At 41.7% G+C, this 21,625-nt stretch overlaps 1 protein-coding gene across 1 annotated transcript; it reads right to left on the bottom strand.

The window, feature by feature from the left end:
- Positions 1-6,123: 6,123 nt before the first annotated feature.
- EMP3 (epithelial membrane protein 3 (MAM blood group)) lies at positions 6,124-20,596 on the bottom strand. The gene is made up of 5 exons (XM_081969681.1): positions 20,395-20,596; positions 15,364-15,449; positions 9,996-10,098; positions 9,316-9,456; positions 6,124-8,493 (listed from the first exon to the last, which is right to left on the bottom strand). Exons 2-5 carry the CDS (start codon positions 15,439-15,441, stop codon positions 8,324-8,326), a joined length of 492 nt encoding a protein of 163 aa, XP_081825807.1. The 5' UTR covers positions 15,442-15,449; positions 20,395-20,596; the 3' UTR covers positions 6,124-8,323.
- Positions 20,597-21,625: the final 1,029 nt, after the last annotated feature.

Raw genomic sequence — 21,625 nt, forward strand, 5'->3', positions numbered from 1 at the left:
TCAATAGGTAAGTTTTGATTTACTGGAAGAATAGATCCCTATTCCTCTCGGTACAGTGATTTTTACACTAAAATGCAAATATTTGCTCTTCAAATTTGACGTCTGGGAATTTGCACAGAGTTAAGGAATTCTGTTATGGGGGCAGTGCATGCATGGCTGGAAGACCAGGTCATAAAGAGATTGTCATGGAGAATATGGTATCTGTCAGGACTCAATGTTTAAGTGGGGTCTTGTCTCTACCCCACAGTGTGATTGTGGTGCTCCTTGGCAAAGTATCTATCATATTGTGTCCAAATGTCCATCAAAAGCTTACACAGAGCCCCAATGTCTGATTTTTTTTCAACCTAGACCACCCTATCCTGTCCTTGAATGGCTGGGTGGACTGGACATTAACATTCGAACCACTATAAGTTTATGTATTTGTCATACGCTAAATAAATAAAAAGGGATGCGGTGGCTAAGATGCCAAACTTGTCAATCAGAAAAGTTGGCGGTTCGGCAGTTTGAATCCCTAGTGGCGCGAAACGGAGTGAGCTCCTGTTACTTTTTCCAGCTTCTGCCAACCTAGCACTTCAAAAGCATGTAAAAATGCAAGTAGAAAAATAGGAACCACCTTTTGTTGAGAAGGTAGCAGCATTCCGTGTCTCTTTGGTGTTTAGTCATGCCGGCCACATGACCATGGAGACATCTTCAGACATCGCTGGCTCTTCGGCTTTGAAAAGGAGATGAGCACCGCCCCCTAGAGTTAGGAGCAACTAGCACATATGTGCGAGGCGAACCTTTACCTTTACTTTTAAATAAATAAATGTCAAGGGGAAAATATATGCGGTCATTAAGAATTGACAATAACTTGATAGCATATTACATGAATTGGAAAGGGTGAATGAATTGGGGCATTTTCATGTGAATCTGTTCTTATTCTATCCCTATGGTAACTCCCTGAACATTGACTTTTGTCTATATGGATGGGTAGCTGATATATGTTCAATGCAAGGGTGCATGTACTTTATTCTGAAGAGTGTTCTCGAGACAGGTGCAGCCTTGTCCATCCTAGCTGGAAGATATGAGGCTTTTCTCCCATTTCTCTTTCCCGTCTTCCTTCGTCTCGAGAAAGCCTATGTATTCTTTGGGGAGCTGCCAGAGAGACGCTTGTATCAGATCTGTATTCTGTCCACACAAGTGAGATTATGACAGGAGCAGCAGGAGCAACAATCCAATTTTTTTCTAGGTTCTATTGAAAGGTCAGTCATAGACATTTATATATATTTTTTGCCTCAAGATGAGTGAGGGAAATGTTTAAAAGTACTCTGGTCTCAAGAGAGCCAATAGCAAACACATTTGTAGTATAATGATTTAGTTGAGAACATTTCCATGCCGTTCACTTGGGATCCTTCAAGGAGACTGGTGCTGCTATCTAGTTACCTGTTTCCAGATATTGGCCCAATGGATTTCCAGGGTGATACCTACATGGATGGTGGTAGGAGTGGAGCCTCAGAACAGATGGCTTTGGTCTGGCTTTGAGCCTGAGCTTATGCTAATCACAGATGATTCGCTTCCATCCAATGGGAATGTTGTCATAGTTTGTGAGAGACACAGAAAGGCCTCTTTCTTATGTGCAATAAACTTTTGTGCATCACTGCATTTTCTTTCCTTCAGCGTGTCTGGTTTTGTAATGTTTGCTGAACCCAAAGGTGCTTTTTCAGAAGGCAACTGGACTTTGATTTTCCTTGAAGATGTTTCACTTCTCATCCAAGAACCCTCTTCAGTTCTGCTTTACTGAAGTTCCCAGTGCTTGGAATTTTGGGAACAAGTTGTTGTGGTTACAATCTTTTTTTGCCACACTTGTTAAACAAATCACTATAGTTGCTAGCGAATCATGTAGTCATTAAGCAAATCTGGCTTCTCCCATTGACTTTGTGAGACGTTTGCTGGGCAAATCGAAAATGGCAATCACATGACCCCGGGATAATGCAACCATTGTAAATGACTGCTGGTTACCAAATTTTGATCATGACCATGAGGAGGAGGAGGAGGCGGTTGTATGTGTGCAGCCTAGTGTAAGTCACTTTTATCAGTGCCGTTTTAACTTTGATCAATCACTAATTGAAGGGTTGTAGTCAAGGACTAATTGTAATCTCTTGTAGGTACGCTTCTGAATGGCATTTACCGTCCAAACAGATGTTCTTTTGTATAAATACATTTGAGAGCTCAAGAGTAGATACACCATTTCTAGTTACTACTGGGCATCAGGGCCAGAAGAGCTTGTAAAACGAATGGATTATATGTTGTCATCTAAAGCATGATAGTGAGTTCAATTCCTGGTGGGGAGTTTAAAAATCAGAATAACATCTGGCTATCCCTGTTTAAAGACCTTCAATAAAAATGCAACTGATCACGTGGTGTCTTGTGGTGGTCCATATAATTGTCAGGGCAATTTCTTTTTTATTTGAATTGGCAGGTATTCAATCCCCAATAATACCCTTATTAGATATTATATTAGAATTTGACATCTGGGCAAAACAATGATTGATTTCAAAGCAATAACTACTCTGCTTTTTCCTCAACACAGGCAACCCTTTTTTAATTACCGTCTTGTTTAGCAGCTGTTTGCAGTTACAACAATGTTGAAAACTTTCCACTGCACTGTACAGTAGAAGTCATTTTAAGGCACAACAGGCTGTATCTTAATAGAACACACATCCCAAGGGGTTTTAGGAGTGTCTCACCCCCACAATATTTGTTTCCAGGGGGTAAGTCGAACTGTGTACCAAGTTTGGTTGAAATTGCTCGAGGCATTCCAGAGTTATGCTCGAACCTACACTCCTACAATCGTTTAAATAGATATATATAGATAAAAGATGTAAAACGGAGGCAACTTGGCCACGTTGGTCAGGCAATCTTTTTATCTGAACATCTTTCCTAAATTGTGATTAATGATGGTAACACATTTTTGCATTGAGAAACAGGTTAGGATGGAAAATCCTACGCAACAAACCATAACTACCTTGTATTAATGCCTACTTTTTTAAACAATGTTTTTCATAACTTTTAAGATGTGGACTTCAATTCCCAGAATTCCCCAGCTAGCATGGGAATTCCAGGATTGGAAGTCAGCACGTCTTAAAGTGGCTAAATTTGAAAAACAGTGACTTAAAAACTTCAGCAATGGCACTGAATGCTCTAAGCATGGCTTCCAAAGAGCTAATAGTGTGCAGTAACCAGCAACCATTTGTCCTTTGCAGAAACCTCCAGTTTAGTAAGTCGTCTTTTTAGTGCAATCTTTTTGCTAAGTCTGGGCGCTTATTATTCCTCAGATTGCTTGTGTTTTTACAAAAAGGCAACTCCTGTTTGTGCTTGGCGGCAGATAGATTCTTCAGATCTCAACAAGATTAAATATTTATTCATTCCGAGGCACAGATCTGTGCTTTGCCAGATGGCAAATTAGCACCCTCTGTAGACTTTAAGCTGCACTTTTGCCTAATATGGATGGGAGTAGGTTACTTTGTCAGAGAGGCAGACAGTCCAGTAGTTATACCGCACAGGCAGTCCAAAAGCAACTCATTCCAATTTTATACCCCACACGTGCAAAGTGAATAAGGGATCCTAGAACAAGAGTCACCAATCTTTCGGACCTCATGGACCACTAAATTCATAATTTTAAATCCCGCAGACCACTAATATGATCTGCCTAATGACTGATTGGTGGGCGTGGCCAACTCAATGTCACTCACATGAAGGGGTGCCTTGTCAGCCTCTACTCTCCACTCCTCGCCTCCCCACCCAGGCTCCTTAGGGCCCCAAAAGGAAGCATTTGTTGGAGCTAAGCAGCCACCATGAGAAAGAGTTGGCAAAACAGCTGGCTCAGTTCAAGTTGGATCTGACTGAGAAGGAGGCTCAGCAGAAGCATCTCACTGAGGTCTATTGAGCATAGGCTTTCCAAGCAGAGCGAAGACCTATGGGAGTGCAAGGACAGTTACCGGTGCCTGGACGCTCAGCGGGCTGAGATGATCAGCCAGTTTCAGGCCATGGCGGCAGTTTCACTGGAACAAGGCCCTTCGGCTCTTCACCAACAGTGGCACTTCCCTCCAGCCTTCACCCAAAGCCCCGCACCAGGAGACTGAAGCAGACCCCAAGTTGGAATTTCTGCCCCCCCTCCGAGCCGCATAAACAGGGGTAGACTCTCTACGGCAGTGATGGCGAACCTTTTTTGGCTCGCGTGCCACAAGTGGGGGGAGCGCAGGGGGGTCGAGTGCGGGTGTGCCGCACCCATAATGCAATGCGCGCGCGCCCCAGTGTGCATGCGTGCACAATACGCCCCCCCCCCATTTTTACATTTTTTTGCCCTCCCCAGGCTCCAGGGGCTTTATAGGAGCCTGGGGAGGGCGAAAAGAGCATCCCCCGACCCCCTGGAGGCCCTCCGGAGGCTTCAGGGACTGTCCGGAGGCTTCCCTGAAGCCTTCGGAGCGCTTAAAACCACCCTCCGAGCAAACCGGAAGTGACTTGTGGCACGCGTGCCATAGGTTCGCCATCACGGCTCTACGGCAAAACAAATGTTCATTGCATGTATACATGTCAGGGGCCATAGTTTGAGGACCCCCGATTTAGTGCAATATAAAAAATGCAAATAATTTTTCTGCAGACAACCAAAACTTTAGCAGTTGGTGACCACTGCCCTAGGACCAACCAGTCACAAACATTCGGTTCTCATCTATGAAAATAATAGGGCTCTGGGGAAGCTTGTAAGCAGTTTAAATGTTCATATGCCACAATACAGGTAGTTCTCAACTTATGACCACAACAGAGGCCAAACATCGTTGCTAAGTGAGACTGTTAAAGTGAATTTTGCCCCATTGTATGACCTTTCTTGCTTCTTAGTTGTTAAGTGAATCACTGTTGTTGTTAGTAACCTGTTAAGTGAATCTGGCTCCCCCATTGACTGCGTGTCAGAAGGTCACAAAAAATGATCACGTGACCATGAGGCACTGCAACAGTCATAAACATGGGTCAGTTGCCAATCATCTGGATTTTGATGGTGTGACTTTGGGGATGCCACAATCATCGTAAGTGCGAAAAACGGTCATAAATCACTTTTTTCAATGCCATTGTAACTTTGAATGGTCAATAAATGAACTGTTGTAAGTGGAGGACTTCCTGTAAATAAAAAGTACAGGTAATCATTCACTTAAAGCAATTCATTTAGTGACCACTCAAAATTACAGTGGCACTGTAAAAGGTTACCTATGACCGTTTTTCACACCTATGACTATGGCAGCATCCACATCATCGTGAGATCAAAATTCAGATGCTTGGTAGCTGACTCATATTTATGATCATTGCTATGTCCCTGGGCAAAGTCAATGGGGAAGCTAGCTTCACTTGACAACCAGGTTATTAACTTATCAGCTGCAGTAAGTCACAACACCTGTGGCAAGAAAAATAGGTCAAAAATCAGTTAACCAATATTTCACTTTACAACAGAAAGTTTGGGCTCAATTGTGGTTGCATGTCAGGGATTACCTGTAGTTTTCCCAATTAAACGGTAAGGCAGTGAATGAACAACTGCAGTGTGGAACTGTGGCTGACCTTGACACAGCTGTGTGGATAATATTTACGTTGCACTCTGCTACAGATGGTCCTCACTGACTGACTTGTGCAGTGTCAAAGCTAGAGTTGTTTTTCTAAAGATGACAGCGGACACAAATTCTGTGGCACAACCATCCCAGCATCCCAATCACATGATCACCATTCAGGCACTTCGCAACCAGCGCACATGGTTTATGCTGCAGTATCCGAGTTGAATGAGCGCTATTCAAATTCTTCACAACTAATGGAGGATACAGAAATCGCAGACATGTGACACCTTACTTTACAGCCATTGTGATTTACCGGTACTTACCAACCAAATACAAGTCATATCATAACCCCATTGTGGTCGCATGATTTTATGCTTAGTGACCACATCACTTAGCGACAGGAGTTGATGGTCGCATTGTGTCGACTAAAGAAGAGCTATCCGAATCATAAATCTTTCACGGTCTCTAAATACGAGCTTCCCTTGTGAAAGCTAGGAGAATTGGGAGTATAAAGTATTTGCCACCCCAAAGAAGGAAAACAACAGCTCCATCAAGTCTTTTCGTTGCTTTTTTAATTTCTAAAATACATATAAAATATAAAAGCCATTGGAAGAAGACAAAAGAGGACATTTGTAAAGCATCAATTTTGGGGCTAGCAATCAAGTTGAAGGAGGAGCAAACCTGTTGAAGAAAGATGGTACACAGGCATAATATTTGAACATTCCTTAAACTGCAGATTTTTGGATATGCATCCTACAGTCCCTATAATTTTCAGCCAGTAGGTTGAAAATAAAGGGAGATACATTTGGAAAAAGCTAGAAAAACCTGAAATATTTGAGTACGAGTGGGAACAAATACTGTTGCCACTGTACATCCACTGATAGTTGTAACTCACTGAATGAAGTTACTGAAAGTTACAGGTAGTCCTTGTTTAGTGACTCCCTCACTTAGTGACCATTCACAGTTGTGATGAAAAAGTAACTGCAGTCAATTTTCATATTTATGACCTTTACAGGCCTGTAAAGTAAAGGGGAAGCTGAAGAAAGATCACAAGCAGTTGTGTTTTCAATTAGCGACTGTTTTGCTTAATGACTGAGTTGTCAGTCCCAGTTTTGCTTGCCAAATGAGGACTGCCTATATACTATAAAGAAATCTGAAGGTTAAGAAATAGTAACATAGATTTTAGATACAGAACAGTCAATATCCCACCAACTAAACTTTTTATCCCACAAATCTATTTAAAAGTAATTATTTTCCCAATCTACTTTCCCTATGTAGAATATTCTGGAGGGGAAGCATTCTAAAGATAGGATGAAGCTAATACGTGGGAATAGAATAAAAAAAAATAGAAATGGCTGTTATAATACAAGTGCATAACTGAAGCTCCCTAATTTTCTATGTGTTGCATACAAAAGGCGGGATCAGTTGCATAGCTATGGCTGCCATCTTGACTTTTTTGACCTCCCTCACAAATGCTCCTACTGTTATAATAATAAGAGCATACTTTTTAAAAGATTATTTTAAAAAAATTGGAACAAGCACAGAGTCCTGTGGCCTCTTCTTTAAACTTTAAAAAGTTCAATGATTTTCTCAACTGCAATTTAATAGATATTTTATCCACGCTATATTTTAGGTCCCAAGAGGCAAATGAGAAAAGACAGAAAAATCTGCAATAAAACCAACATGTTATGAAGCAGATTCTTATTTAAACTCCATTTTAAAATGTTTTTTAAACCCCCCACAGGATCCCTTTACATGATGTTTCAATTTGCCCTTTAAAACTTTAAAAAAGAAATATATTTTATATCTATACTACCAATGCCATGTTTTTCCCATTAAAATACATATTTCAAATAAAATTGGTTTCTATTTTTTAAAAAAGGTGGGGGAATTGTCTGCCATACTTCAGGTTATCAAAAAGGAAGGTTATTCATTTTTTAAAAAAGAACACTACAGGAGGAATATATTGTTCCCTCATTTGCAAAAGTAAAAAGTGGCTATAATCTACATGTACATAATTACAAAAACAAGAAGCAAACATTTCTCCAGATATTAGGAGAATGGGCTGATAGAATGGCATGATGTCTTATCATTTTGCCAGCAAAATATTCATGAATATTTTGCTGGCAAAATAATATGACATTATGGTATCAATTCATGGTAACCTGTTGGACTAAAGAAATGCCCAGTGTATGATGGCACAACTTTAATTTCCCATATCATGGGAGATATATATAAATACAGGTAGTCCTTGACTTTCAACCCTTCCTTTACTGACATGTTTGAAGTTACAAAAGCACTGAAAAATAGTTTTCACGTTTAATGACCACTGCAGCATCCCCATGGTCATGTGATCAAAATTCAGATGATTCACAGCTGACTTCTGGAAAACTAAGCCAATGGGGAAAGCCGGATTCCCTTAATGACCACATGGTTCATTTAACAGCTGCTATGATTTGCTTAACAGCTGTACCAAAAAGATCATAAAACGGGGCACCTTATCACTTTAAAAATGGTCTTGCTTGGCAACAGAAATTTGGGTCTCAATTGTGGTCATAAGTCGAGGACTACCTGTATGCAAAAGAAAACCGTGTGCTTATAATGCAAGAACCCTCTCGGATCAAGTTACCCATTGCATAGAATTTCGTGCCATGAGTGCTTTCAAAAACTGCGAAGAACGAATGCATAGCTGAATTGAAAGGAGCTCAAGTCTCCTTCCAAGGTAAACGGAGAAGTTCCCTCGTTGTAAATCACTCTTTTTTCCGAAGGTGGATGTAAACAATCCCACTAACAAGGGCCAAGGGGAAAGCAAGCCAGGCTAGGACAAAACAGTGACCGTAAGAGCCGCCGGGCATTCGTCCCTGCTGGAATGTGTCCACGTGAATAGTGTAGATCAAGGCAGCTGTGAACACGGAAACAGCTGGGAAGAAACCAAAAACAGGTGAATTAGGATCAGGTTACAGCTCCACCTTGCTTCCCTTTCTTCAGTAAGCAACCCAAAAAATTATTACATCCTTCCCATCAATATAGACAATTCCTAGAGTGCAAAATCTTACCAGAAGCCTATTCAGATCTGCTATAGGCATCCCAAGATCAAAGAATTCACAGCATTAGAACTAAGTGGGCAGAAAAGGGTGGTGTGGGAGGGAGGAAGAGACTTATGATATTTGAGGTGTTCTTGAACTACAACTTCTAATCAGTAATTCTGATTGGAATAGCTGGGGTGAGCGTTTCTTAACCTTGGCAACTTTAAGACAGGTGGACTTCAATTCCCAGAATTCCCCCGAAAGCAATTCTGGTTTGGGAATTTTTGGAGTTGAAGTCCACCCATCTTAAAGTCACCCATCTTAAAGTCATCCACCCAGCTATTTGAAGAGCCAAGCTTTGCCACTCCTGAACTTCACTTAACTTGGGCTTGCAAGGTCCTTACGTTAAAAAGATAATTTGGGCATATGGAACACAACCAGATTCATCCAGGGTTCCAGTGAGCACTTTGCATATCATTCCAATTAAGTTAGGCCTTAATATGATGGGGAATTCTGGGAGTTGAAGACTACACACCGAGTGCCTAAGATGGAGAAACATTGATCTATGCAATGTCCCTTTCCATTTACATGTTGCACATGGAAATATCTGCTCCCCTACAACTCTGCCCCAATCTTTCTTCCTTGTAGATGCTATCACCTTTCTCTTGTACTGTGATTTTACGGCCTCCAAATGATGATTAAATTTGGGCCCTTACCAGTCAATATCTGGAAAATCCCCGTGGCATAAAACAGGCTTCCCCGCTTCATCGTGTAGAGCTGCCACATGAAAATAATGAAGGCTAAACTGGAGAAGAGAAGGCTTAAAACCATGAATGCCTGGACTCCATGAAGCCATTCTGGGGAGAGAAACCATTGAAGAGGGGAAAAAACCATTAAGAACAGACCTTATCAATCTCCCTTCCCCAGAAAATTTTCCAGCAGCCCAAATGGCTAGAGAATATGAGTCATATATAATAGGACATTCTGGAAGCTGAATATCTGAGGGGCATCTGGTTTGGAAAAATGCATTCTTATCTTGAAGCAGAATAGTGAAAATCATACAAGTATGCAACCACCTCTCCAACCTCTTGCCAAGTTTGACCCTTTCCTGCAGATTGCAGGAGAGATGACCTAGCTGGGCACAAGGGAGGGGTCAAATGCATCATAAGTCATGAGTCCCTGCATGCCCCACAAGAGATCTAAGTCCAGCCCACCTTGAATACCTTCTTAATTCCCGCTCATTTCTCTTGACTATTAGTAGCTCAGATTCTTGTAGAGATCTTAAGTCTTTATACTCATCTGAACTGCCTGAATCTCCTGATTTCCCTGCCACTTGAAGGGAAATGGCCATAGATGGTCCTGGGCCATTTCCACAAAACTCAAAGTATATACTCACTACTGTCAGACACCGGGTGACAAATCCAGGTCTGGTTCTGGTTCTCCATCAGACATTCATTCCAGATGTTCACTGTTTCTCTGTTAGGCAGAACCCACCATGACTAGAACAAAAAAAAAACAAAAAAAAAACACCCCAGCAAAGACAAGGAATTAGGACAAAACAGATGAGGCCAAACAGGTCACCTTTCCAAACGGGTGAGTGAGTGTTAATAAACTGCCTCCAACCCATAACAGGTACCATTCCGATACGGTGCTCCAGAGAGCCCACCTGCCCTCCTTACCTGTATTTGAGCTCTTCCACGCAGGGAGCATACGGCACCTGCGCAACGCTCTGCCAAGCAGCTGGAGCATTACGGAACATCGCAGGAGGTAAGGAACCTGCCTGTGTTCATGTGGTGGATGCCAGGACCCGTTGCACCGTACCAGTTGCACCGGCATGCGGAACCCACCACTGCTCTATATATACCATTTCAGACAAGTGGCTATCCAGTCTCTTCTTAAAGGCCTCCAATGATGGAGCACCTATAAATTCTAAAGGCAAATTGTTCCACTGGTTAATTATTCTCACTGTTAGAAAGTTCTCTTTAATTCCAGGTTGCTTCTATAGATACGATAGGCTGAATGAATGAATGGATCCTTGAAAATGAGCTACGTATTATACAGGTAGTCCTCAAACTTATGACTGATCTCTTAGTGACCAATCGAAGTTCAAATACACCTACCTTGAGGCTAGTTATGACCTGGATTCAAAGTTCTAACAGTCGCCCTACACCCCATAGCAAACTTTGGGCACTCGGCAAACACGGCTGCATTCACAAACGTTTGCGTTGTCCCATGATGACACAATTGCCTTTTACAACAGCTTTGACCAAAATCAGCACTTCTGGTTTTATAGAAAATCATTGGTTCACTTAACAATGATGGTAATTTGCTTAATGACTGCTGCAAAAAGAGATTGTAAATGAAGTGAATCATGTGACCAACCCATTTTATGACTATCATGACTTACAACCATGGTGATCAAGCTCCATTATGGTCATAATTGGGATTACCTGTACCTGTAATTGTAAAATTTGTTTTCCCATCCTGTGGAATCGAGGAAAATGTATTCAATGCAACAAGAAGCATTTGAAAATATTCTGACTTTCCTAAATATTTTTTCCATAACTTTTTCTCTTCAAGCTTTTCTTCTGTAATTGGTTTTATGTGTAGTCTCGTAGTGATGCTGCCAAGCTCTGGAGGCTGCCACCCATTCCTGAATCTTTCTCCCAATAACTTCTCCGAATGTTTCTCTTCTCCGTTCTTCTTTCCTAGTGTTCTGATCTAGGCTTCCCCAAAAAGCACGAAGCAGATTCCTGGCCCCAACTAAACCCCTTTTATTAAACGAATGTTAATTCCTCTCATTTACATTCAGCAAAAGCCTGCCTGGTAAACAGTCTTTCAAAGGTGAATTTATGACCACAGACTTAATCTAGCTTGGAAAGCTGCCATGTAAATATTTTCAAATGCAGTGCTATGCAAGGAAAGACTTGGCACAGAGTCTGAGATTCACGGACAGATCTTCACACTCCTGAAACGAACTAATGAATGAATTGTTCACTATCCACCTGTGGCTTTACTCCCAAGTCGACCCTAATTTCTGAGCTGTTCTTTTCTTCTGGCAGCTCTGCGCATGTGCACACTGAGAACAGGCTCCAGCTGTTCCTCTGCCTCACTGCTGTCCAGCTCCGAAGGCAGCTGATAACTGCCAGATGGCCTTGGCCCCATCTCTGCCTCTGACACAGAGCCCTCGTCCGAGCCTTCCCCAGCCTCCAGGATTGTCCATGTTCCTCCACAACCTCATCACTGTCCGAATCTGCTACCAGCTCCGTTAGCCACTGGCAGACCAGAACACCTGGTATAGGGCCATTCTACCCCCCACTCTTTCTCTATTCCTTCATATTTTTTTCTCTTAGTGGACAGAGGAACTTTTGACTTTTTAAAAAGATGTCATATACAGATAGTCCTCAACTTATGACCACAATTGAGCCCAAAATTTATATTGTTAAGTGAGTTTACCCCATTTTTTTCACCACACTTGTTAAGTGAATCACTGCAGTTCTTAAATTAGTACCGCAATGGTTAAGTGAATCTGGTTTCCCCATTGACTTGGATGGTCAGAAGGTTGCAGACAGGACACTGCAACTGTCATAAATGTGAGTCAGTTGTCAAGCACCCGAATGTAAATCACATGGCCATGGGGATGCTGTAACAGTCATAAAACTGAAAAAACGGTCATAAGTCACTTTTTTCACTGCCATTGTAACTTTGAACGGTCACTAAAGGAACTGCTGTAAGTTGAGGACTACCTGTACAGGTAATCCTTGACTTATCACCATTCCTTTAGTGACCGTTCAAAGTTACAACAGCACTGAAAAAACTGATTTATGCCTATACAGCATCCCTTGTACAGTATGAGCACAGGAATAATACTGTGAGAATACTGTATCCTTTTGGTGAGACACAGGCAGAAATCCAACAGGTGACTTTCCCCCCCCCCTGCCCCCTCCGTGACCAGGAGTGAAAGGAAAACAATTACAGGTAGTCCTCAACTTATGTTTACTTAGTCATCATTCAAAGTTACAACAGTACTGAAAAAAGTGACATGCAATCTTTTTTCAAACTTACGACTGTTACAATATTCCCGCTGTCGTGTGATTAAAATTTAGACTTGGCAACTGGTTCATGTTTATGACGGTTGCGAGGGGGCCTCCCAGGGTCATGTGCTGACTTTGCTGACAAGCAAAGTCAATGGGGAAGCCAGAATCACTTAACAACTGTGTTACTAACTTAACAACTGCAATGATTCACTTAACAAATGTGGCAAGAAAGGTCGTACAATGCGACAAGATCCACTTAACAACTGTCTTGCTTAGCAATGGAAATTTTGGTCTCAATTGTGATCATAAGTCAAGGATTGTCTGTGTTTAAGATGTAACTGGTGGAAACCCTATTAAAGAATCAAGTTTGGAGAGCGAAAGAGAAAGGTTGCATGGGAAGAAATAAAACGAAAGGGAGTAAAGCAAATATCTTGCAAATTACTTTCATTTCAAGTGATACAACAGGGGACACAATGTATCTATCAAATGTCTCAAACACCAACAAATATTTTAAGGCAGGGTTTCTCAACCTTGTAATTTTAACATGTGTGGACTTCAACTCCCAGAACTCCCCAGCCAACACTGGTAGCTGGATAATTCTAGGAATTAACATTCACCCATCTTTAAGTTGCCAAAGTTGAAAAATATTGTCTTGAGGAATTCAGCTGCTTGGTAATTTTGGCTTGTTTTGTTTTGTTGGAAAGGTACAGATTCCTCATTCAAGATAAAATTATTAATGAGTTAAACAAGTCATATGTGCAGATTGTTCAAAGTGGAAACAGGATTCAGGCTGTAACCCAGCCTTTTCCTGTGTTAACAGGCATGCTTCTGTGGTTTTTTTAATCAACAAACTACTAATCCTGAAGGATTTGTCAGAGATTCCTGAAGCAAGGAAAGAGGCACAGACAGAGCATTATCTGTCTCTTTCCCCAGCAGAGGTTCAAAATGCCACCACTGACAATTCAAAACAGACACATGTACACACACAACCATCTTAAATCAGAGGGGCTTAATATCAATAATCTTCCCAAAACTAGTCAGAGCAACAAAATATGGGGATAGATACATATTCTTTGGGATCAGTATAAAGCAGAATAAGACAATCTTTATTTTATTTTTAAAAAATCTGTTTTAAATTTAAAGGAGGGGAAAAAAAAGAATATACAGTACTTCAAAACAAATGCTTTAAAAATTGAGCCCATAAAGGTTTTCCGGGTTGTGTCATATCCCCCATCAATTGTTAGTTGGTGCTTGTTTCCCAAATGCATTTTTGTTTACCTTTTAAGAGGGCTCTCCCAAAACATAAATGGTGTGCATAAGTATGTTTACAGATGTGCAAATATATTCTGCTTTTGGGGAGAAACAAAGACCAATTAGAAATGCAAGGAGCAAGAAGAATTTCAGGCAGAAATGTACTGCCATTGGGGAGTCTTTGAAGTGTCTATGGTTTCTCTTAGGCTCTATTCTTGACATCTGAGGAGCAATTATCTTGAATAAAAAAAAAATATGGCTGGCACTTTCAAGGGATTCTCTTCAGATCAGTTTATGTGCATCCCTTACATATATTTAGCTTGTGAATAAACCTTATTATTCTTAACAGAGAGATGAGTAAATGTGTAGGAGCCAAGATCATCTGGGGCACATTTGAATGCCCTTTAACTGCCTTTAACTTTGGTTCCAAGTCTTTGCCTAACCAATCTTGAAGAAAACAACCAGATGACATAGCCTGCTTCTCATTCTTAGCTCTTAAACCAAGGCAGATTAATTTCTTATTTTTCTGAACTAAAAACTAAAGTGGTGTTTCCATCTTCTCTTGACACCAGCCTTGCTATGCACATAACTGGTGGTTGATGGTGATCAAGCTCATATTGCAAAAAGTGAGAGGTTAAGCCAACTACCTTCATTTTTATCATTTTTTTCAGCAACAGATAGTGATGATGGATATAAGTGAGTTGTTCAGCATTTTTTCTTCATTCCAACCCACATTATTATATGTGTAAAACCTTTATCCTAGGAGTAAACATTTTAGCCCCTGGATAAACAGATGATGAGCACATTCTAAAATATGGAAGAAGGTTAGAATGGCTTGCTGATAAAAGAGAAGAGGCAGAACATGGGAGAAGGTGGAGTCAAGAAAGCAATCAGCCTGGAATCCATACATTCCCATAAGCCAGGGGTGTCCAAACTTGGGAACTTTAAGACTTGTGGACTTCAACTTCCAGAATTCCCCAGCCAGTGCTGGCTGGGGAATTCTGGAAGTTGAAGTCCACAAGTCTTAAAGCTCCCAAGTTTGGACACCCCTGCCATAAGCAGTCCAACTCCAGCCCCCCTTGAATTCTATTGACTCTTCTCTAGTCCCAATTTAGTGCTGACCATTAGTTGATTAGATTCTTGTGTATAGGCATAAGCAATAAATGTAGCTTAGCTACAATTTAACATGTAGCTATGGTTTTCCCCCCAAGTGAAATGCTGAGCAAAGATATTTACAATCCTTGATTAAAACCTGGTACCTCATCAAAGAGTCAGAGGAAATTGTCTCTACAGTTGAGCTTACTAAATCATGAAGCACCCCTTGTGAAATCCAGATGGCCGGACAATTCTGAGAATTGTAACGTAACAGCACTGGGCACAGAAGGGTAGGGAATGTAGAATTAGCTAAGCAGCTCTCGAACAAAATATTGAATCTGCAGATTAAAAAAGAACTGGACTATTTCAGTTCTTACTTACCTTGTCCAAGGTGGCTACGAAGAGTAAGATGAGGATAAGAACATGGAGGGCCGTGACCGCAAAGAGTAGGAAACTCATCCTGGAAGCTGAATGGAGAGAAGAAAAACATAGATTAAGTTTACACGTATCCTTCCTCGTAGCTGGTTAAAGCAATTAGGAACCACTGTTTTCCCAAGCAACATTAATCCCACTATGTCTCCTCAAGCCGACAAATTCTGTGCTCTCCAGATTCTGCATTCCAGAAGCTTTCTCCGTTATCCAGTTGTTCCCATGTCCCTTTCCAAGGATTCACAAATCTCAATTCCAAAGGAAAAACAAATGAAAAATTTCTCCCGTTACTCAGACCTTAGCCAGTTTATTCCAAATTGCTTCAGGATGCTCAGATATTGAAGCCCGTCCTTAAATGCAACGTATTTCCTCCTTCCTCCTACCCCACGTCAGAGAAAGCAGAATCTGAGCTCCTGCAGCTAGTTTAAATTCCTGTGGCTGTAAGCCTGGTTTAATATGATCCAGATGTTTTAGAATTATGTGAGCTGTGGGCAAGAAGAGGGAGGTAGAAAAGGAGTAGTAATTGCCTCGCTATGTTGCCGCCCTTTTCAGTCCCATCAAGACTGCACATGTGCACACTTACACACACTCACAAACGGTTTGTTTTCCTCCAAATGGCAAAGAAGAAATCCAGTGTTTCTTAACCATGACAAATTTAAGACATGTGGACTTCTACTCTCAGAATTCTGAGAGTTGAAGTCCACATATCTTAGAATCATAGGGCTGGAAGGGACCTTGGAGGTCCTCTACTCCAACCCCCTGCCCTTGGCAGATCACTTCAGACAAAGGGTTGTCCAATCTTTTCTTGAAAGATCCTCTAGCGATGGAGAACCCACAACTCTTAAAGTTATTAAAGTTGAGAAACATTGTAATAGTCAGTGCAATGCAGTGCAGAGCAGAGTAGAGCAGAGAAAAGAAATCTGGGTCTAACTTTAGAATTAAGCAATAAACGCTTCCACTTTTCTCGTCTTCTTGTTGCTAGCTGCTTTTTTCAGTTTGTTTTAGTGCCAAAATTTCCCCCACTATATAGCTTTGCCAATGAGGAACATGGCTCAGATTTGTGTTTTTCTTCCACAGTCAAATTTATCACCAGGTACTCCATTAACAGCAAATCTGATTCTCTAGTGGGGTTACTTGTGTGGCCATATTCTGGCCGTAATCCATGGGTTGCATTCCTACTTTGCAATTTAAGATGTACATTAAAAATAATGTATTCATTAATCTGGCATTTGAAAGATTTAATGCAGGCAGTCCTCTACAAGACCACATTAAGCCCAAAATTTCTATTGCTAAGAGAGACAGCTGTTGTGAGTTTTGTCCCATTTTATGGCCTTTCCATAGTTATTAAGTGAATCACTGCAGTTGTTATTAACAACATACTTGTTAAGTGAATCTGGCTTCCTCATTGAATTTGCTTGTCAGAAGGTTACAAAAGACTATCCCATAACCCTGGGATATTGCAACCGTCCTAAATATGAACCAGTTACCAAGCAACTGTATTTTGATCATGTGATCATGGGGATGCTGCAATGGTCATAAATGTGAAAAATGGTCATGAGTAACTTTTTTCAATGCTGTTGTAATTTTGGTCACCAAACAAATAGTTTGTAAACCGAGAACTATCCGTAATTCATCACCTTCAACATGAATGGAAAAATTTTGGTTAATCCATTAATTCAATTGTTTTGGAGAACCCAAGTCTTTAATTAAGCTCTATTGTAGCTCATACCATAGAAAATGTTGGCCAGGGCTGTTGAAAATTGTAGCTTAACCCCAACTTGGCCAATGATATGAGCCATCGGAATTTTTGACTTGGCAATATCTGGGAGGTCCCATGTTACTCATCCCCAAATTTTAGCATGGGTGACCTTTGAGGTTTAATCATATGATTTTGAGATGGGAGTCATAGACCAGTATTATTATTACTGAAATAAAATTGGAAGTGGCCTAAATCTTGTAAAATCTCATCTGAGCAGTGGGAGACAACAATAGCACCATTGTCCTTCTCCTCTAGCAAGAAAACGTTTTGGGGTCAAGTCTTACTAATGGCCTTCAAATTCCTGAGCTTTGAAAAAATATTTCATTTCATGTTTTGAACAGTTCTTGAACCTTTTGTGTCTTGGGCCCTTGTTAGAGGCAGGTGAAACCTACAGGCCCCTTCTCAGAAATGTATTTTTAAAATGTATAAAATAAAATAGTGAAATCAGTTGTAAATGTTATCCCAAAAGTCCACAGACGCCACCATCACCCTGAAATCTATGCATAGACCTTCAACTCCATGGACTGCAGGTTAAGTATCCCTTTTTTAGAATAAAATAAGAGACCTATTCTGGTGGGCTGACAGGGCTATTGTCTTCTATGGCAGAGAATTTTGGGAGCTGTAATCCCTATACATCTGGGGTGTTAATTGGACAATAGGAGTGCAAACAAGAGGATAACCACAGGTATGTCAACTTAGAGTAGGGCTGCAGTTTAGCAGATCTCATTATCCACTATGTGACTGCTTTTCAACTTGATCTGCTTCTTCATTAATGCTGCAATATTATGCTTGAAGGGGCATTTCCTTCATTTGTAATCTAAACAGAAATTCTTCATGGGCTAAAGCTCGATTGTTAAAAATTCTCTTCTGCTTTCTGTTACACATGGACGTTGCTGCCAAGTAACATTTTTTAGACTAAAAAGGCGTTTCCTTCCTTGACTAATTCTTTACCAAGAATTGGAGTTTCCTGACCTAGGCAGCAAACAACCTTCTCCAATCCAGGAGGGGATCAGAGGATGGTTAGAGTAAGAATGCTGTGAAAGGGTTAACCTACTGCTGAATCAAAAGGCACCCTTTCTTGGAAAGTTTGGTTACTCTGCAAAGATGCCTGAAACTGCATAATTATAAGGTAACATGCACAAAAATAAGTTCTGCAAACTTAGCAGCTCTCCCTGCCTTGCAAAAAATAGGGGAAACATTGAATAATGCAGCAAAAGGATTAAAAGGAAGCACTGTTGTATTGGAAGAAGTGTAAAGATAGCCCTTGACTTACAAACACAAAATTTATGTTGCTAAGTGAAAAATTCGTTGTTTTGCCCCATTTAATGACCTTGTCACATTTGCTAAGTGAATCATTGCAGTTGTTAAATTAGTAACACTGTTGGTACTGACTTTGCCATTGACTTTCCTTGTCAGGTCACAAAAGGAGCTCACATGACCCCGGACACTGCAACTGTCATACATATGAGTCATTGCCAAGCAGCCGAATGTAAATCATATGACCAGAGGGCTGCGGCAGCGGTCATAAGTGTGCAAAATGCTCCCAAGTCATTTTTTCAGTGCTGTTGTAAATTTGAACTAAAGGAACTGTTGTAAGTCAAGGATTATCCTGTAATTGAAGGAAGGTTTGCATAGAATGAACTACTGTAGTTTACAGCACACAATATTCTGTATGTATTTATTCAGCAAAATATAGAGCCAGTGAGACTTTTTTCTGAGTTTGTGTGCATTAAGCTCCAGATTTAAGTTAAAATTTTATAGGCAGTCCTTGACCATTCATTTAGTGACCGTTAGAAGTTACAACAGTAGTCTAAAAAGTTATTTACAATCGTTCTTGTCAAGGTATCTCCATGGTCATGTGATCAAAATTTAGGTGCTTAGCAACCAGCATGTAGTTGCAGTAGCCCAGAGTCACATGATCAGTATTTGGAACCTTCCAAGCTGGCTTGGAAGTGAGAGAAACCATTGCCAATAACCATCTAACTGCAGTGATTCACTTAAGAACCATGGCAAAAAAGATAAAGTTGGGTGTGACTCACTTAACAACCACCTTGCTTAGCAACTGAAATTCTGGCCTCAATTTGGTCATAGCTCAAGGACTACCTGTATTTAAATCTTAAACTTTTCAAGGCAATCCATGAAATCCAGCAGTTTCACTGCCAGGCCATTTTCAAAAGCTTTTCAGCCACGTTTAAAAGTTGCTTAGCAGGATGCAGCAAACCGAAAGCAATCAAAGGCATTAACAATAAGCGAGTTGGGTTTTGCATTTGGTTGTGATGTAATAAACTCTTTTTAGGAGAACATAATCCAGAAGTGAGGAATCTGTAGTTTTCCAGATGTTGAATGGCAACTCCTACCAGCGGTCCCAACAAACGGCAAGGACATAAGTGAGGAATGCCATAAACCTTAACGACAACCGGAGGAGGATCATACACGTCCACCCACTTCTTTACAACTTCTCACACCCAGATTTTTCTCCAGTAAAGTCGGTGTGGAGTGAGGGCAGAAACGAAAGCCCTAAAAATTTACTTTATGCCAAAAATTTCTGGCACTCCAGCCTCTTCCTGCTAGTTCTCCAGCAATATCCCCCTGCCTCCCAAGAATTAGCGTTTTGAAATCTATTCAGAATCGCAATTGGCTAAAATTTGGGGATGCGTGGGGTGGAGCCTCCATTGGCGGCTATTCCACTACCTTTGCCCCCAATAATTTTAAATGAAAAGTTTGATAGAGGAACGGAAGCATAACGTGCCTTAGGACTCTTTCTTTTTCCTTTTTTAAAAGACTGCTGCTTACAGGCTAAGCCAAAATACGGTGCCAAACAATTTTTTAAAAAAAGACCGTCAACGAAAGCAACGATACGCGACCGGAAAGGAAGGCGCGAAAGATAATGGATGTTGGGCGGGTGAAAAGAGCGATCGCTGGAGAAAAGATGGGCGGTTTAGGGATTAGATTAGATGGCGGGGAGGGAGGAGGGCGAGTAGATCGGCCGTCTGATAGGACGGCGCCGTTTCTCTCCCTTCTCCCGATCCTTTTCCAGAAGAGTAAAGAAATCGCTTGCTATCCTCCGTCGCCTTCTCGCCTCTCCAACTCTAAACGGATGAGACCCCTCCTAAACCCCTCCAAAAGTCCACTCGCCCCCCCCACCGATTCTCACTTCGATCGGTCTCAGAACGACCCACTCGCAACTTTCTCTCTTTCTCCTCCACCCGCGTGGGCTTAGGTACCTGTTGGCAGCGCAGGGCTGGGCAGGGGTGCAGCCGATCGGTCTCCGTTGGCGCTCAGTACTTCTTCGGAAGTTTTTTTCCTCTGGACTGCCCCCGCTTCTTTTTTTTTTCTTCTTTTTTCTCTAATACAAATTTAGTTCATCCTGCTCGTACCACGTTCCCCTCGCCCTGCCCTTGGCTTCTGGCCACGTGGGTGGGAACAGAGAGCGCGTGGCTGGCCTGATGCCTTCGAGAAAGGAACTGGGGAAAAGGGTGGGCCGGGGGTCGCTTGAGAGACGCCCGGCTTTTCGAGAGGGTTGGGTCGCTCCCCTCTGTCTGTGCCTCTGCTTCGTTTTTTGCCTGTAGCTGCAAGGAGAGGCAAATACATGTAGCCCTTGAGTTATGACCACAATTGAGCCCAAAATTCCTATTGCTAAGCAAGACATTAAGTGAGTTTTGCCCCATTTTAGGACCTTTTCTTGCCAGCGTTGTTAAATGAATCACCGCAGTTGCTAAGTTGGTAACACCGTTGTTAAGTGAATCTGGCTTCCCCATTGACATTGCTTGTCAGCAGGTTGCAAAAGGGGATCTCATGACCCTGGGGAACACTGCAACCGTCTTAATTTTGATCACCTGACCGTGGGGAATGCTATGTGCGAAAAAAGGTGGTAAGTCACTTTTTTCACTTCCTTTGTAACCTCAAATGGTCCATAAAGGAATGGTTATAAGTCAAGGACTACCTGCAATTGTTTCCACCTGCCCTTTGGGGAAAAAGTCACCTGTTGGATTTCTGCCTGTATCTCACCAAAAAGACAAATGGGGAGGAAGGGGCAGTCTTGGTGTTCTTACACTCCTGTGCTCCGACTGTACAAGTGATGCTGCACAGCTCAAAATTCATAAATAACATCTAATTAGAGACCCCTTTATAGGAGCTACTGTGTACTACTGTGATGGCGAACCTATGGCATGCATGCCACAGGTGGCATATGGAGCCAATTCTGAGGGCACATGAGGCGTTGCCCTGTCAGCTCCAGCTGATTTTCAGCCTTGATTTTCAGCTGTTTTTCACCCTCCGGAGGCTTCCCTGAAGCTTCCAGAGGCCGAAAAACCGCCCAACATGCAAACCGGAAGTTCGGGAATGGACTTCCGGTTTGTACATTGGGCTGTTTTTCGGCCTCTGGAGGCTTCAGAGGGAGAAAAACAGGCCAACGGGCAACCCGGAAGTCCGTTCCCGAACTTCCAGTTTGCGTCT

This window comes from Natrix helvetica (genome assembly GCF_964273705.1).
Source record: "Natrix helvetica genome assembly, chromosome: Z".
Taxonomy (NCBI): Eukaryota; Metazoa; Chordata; class Lepidosauria; order Squamata; family Natricidae; genus Natrix; species Natrix helvetica.

Excerpts from the sequence above, each read along its gene's own strand:
- EMP3 (XM_081969681.1), bottom strand. The coding sequence starts at position 15,441 with ATGAGTTTCCTACTCTTTGCGGTCACGGCCCTCCATGTTCTTATCCTC. Across the intron at positions 10,099-15,363 it reads TCGTAGCCACCTTGGACAAG|TCATGGTGGGTTCTGCCTAA; the intron begins GTAAGTAAGAAC and ends TTTTTGTTCTAG. Across the intron at positions 8,494-9,315 it reads GATTTTCCAGATATTGACTG|CTGTTTCCGTGTTCACAGCT; the intron begins GTAAGGGCCCAA and ends GTTTCTTCCCAG.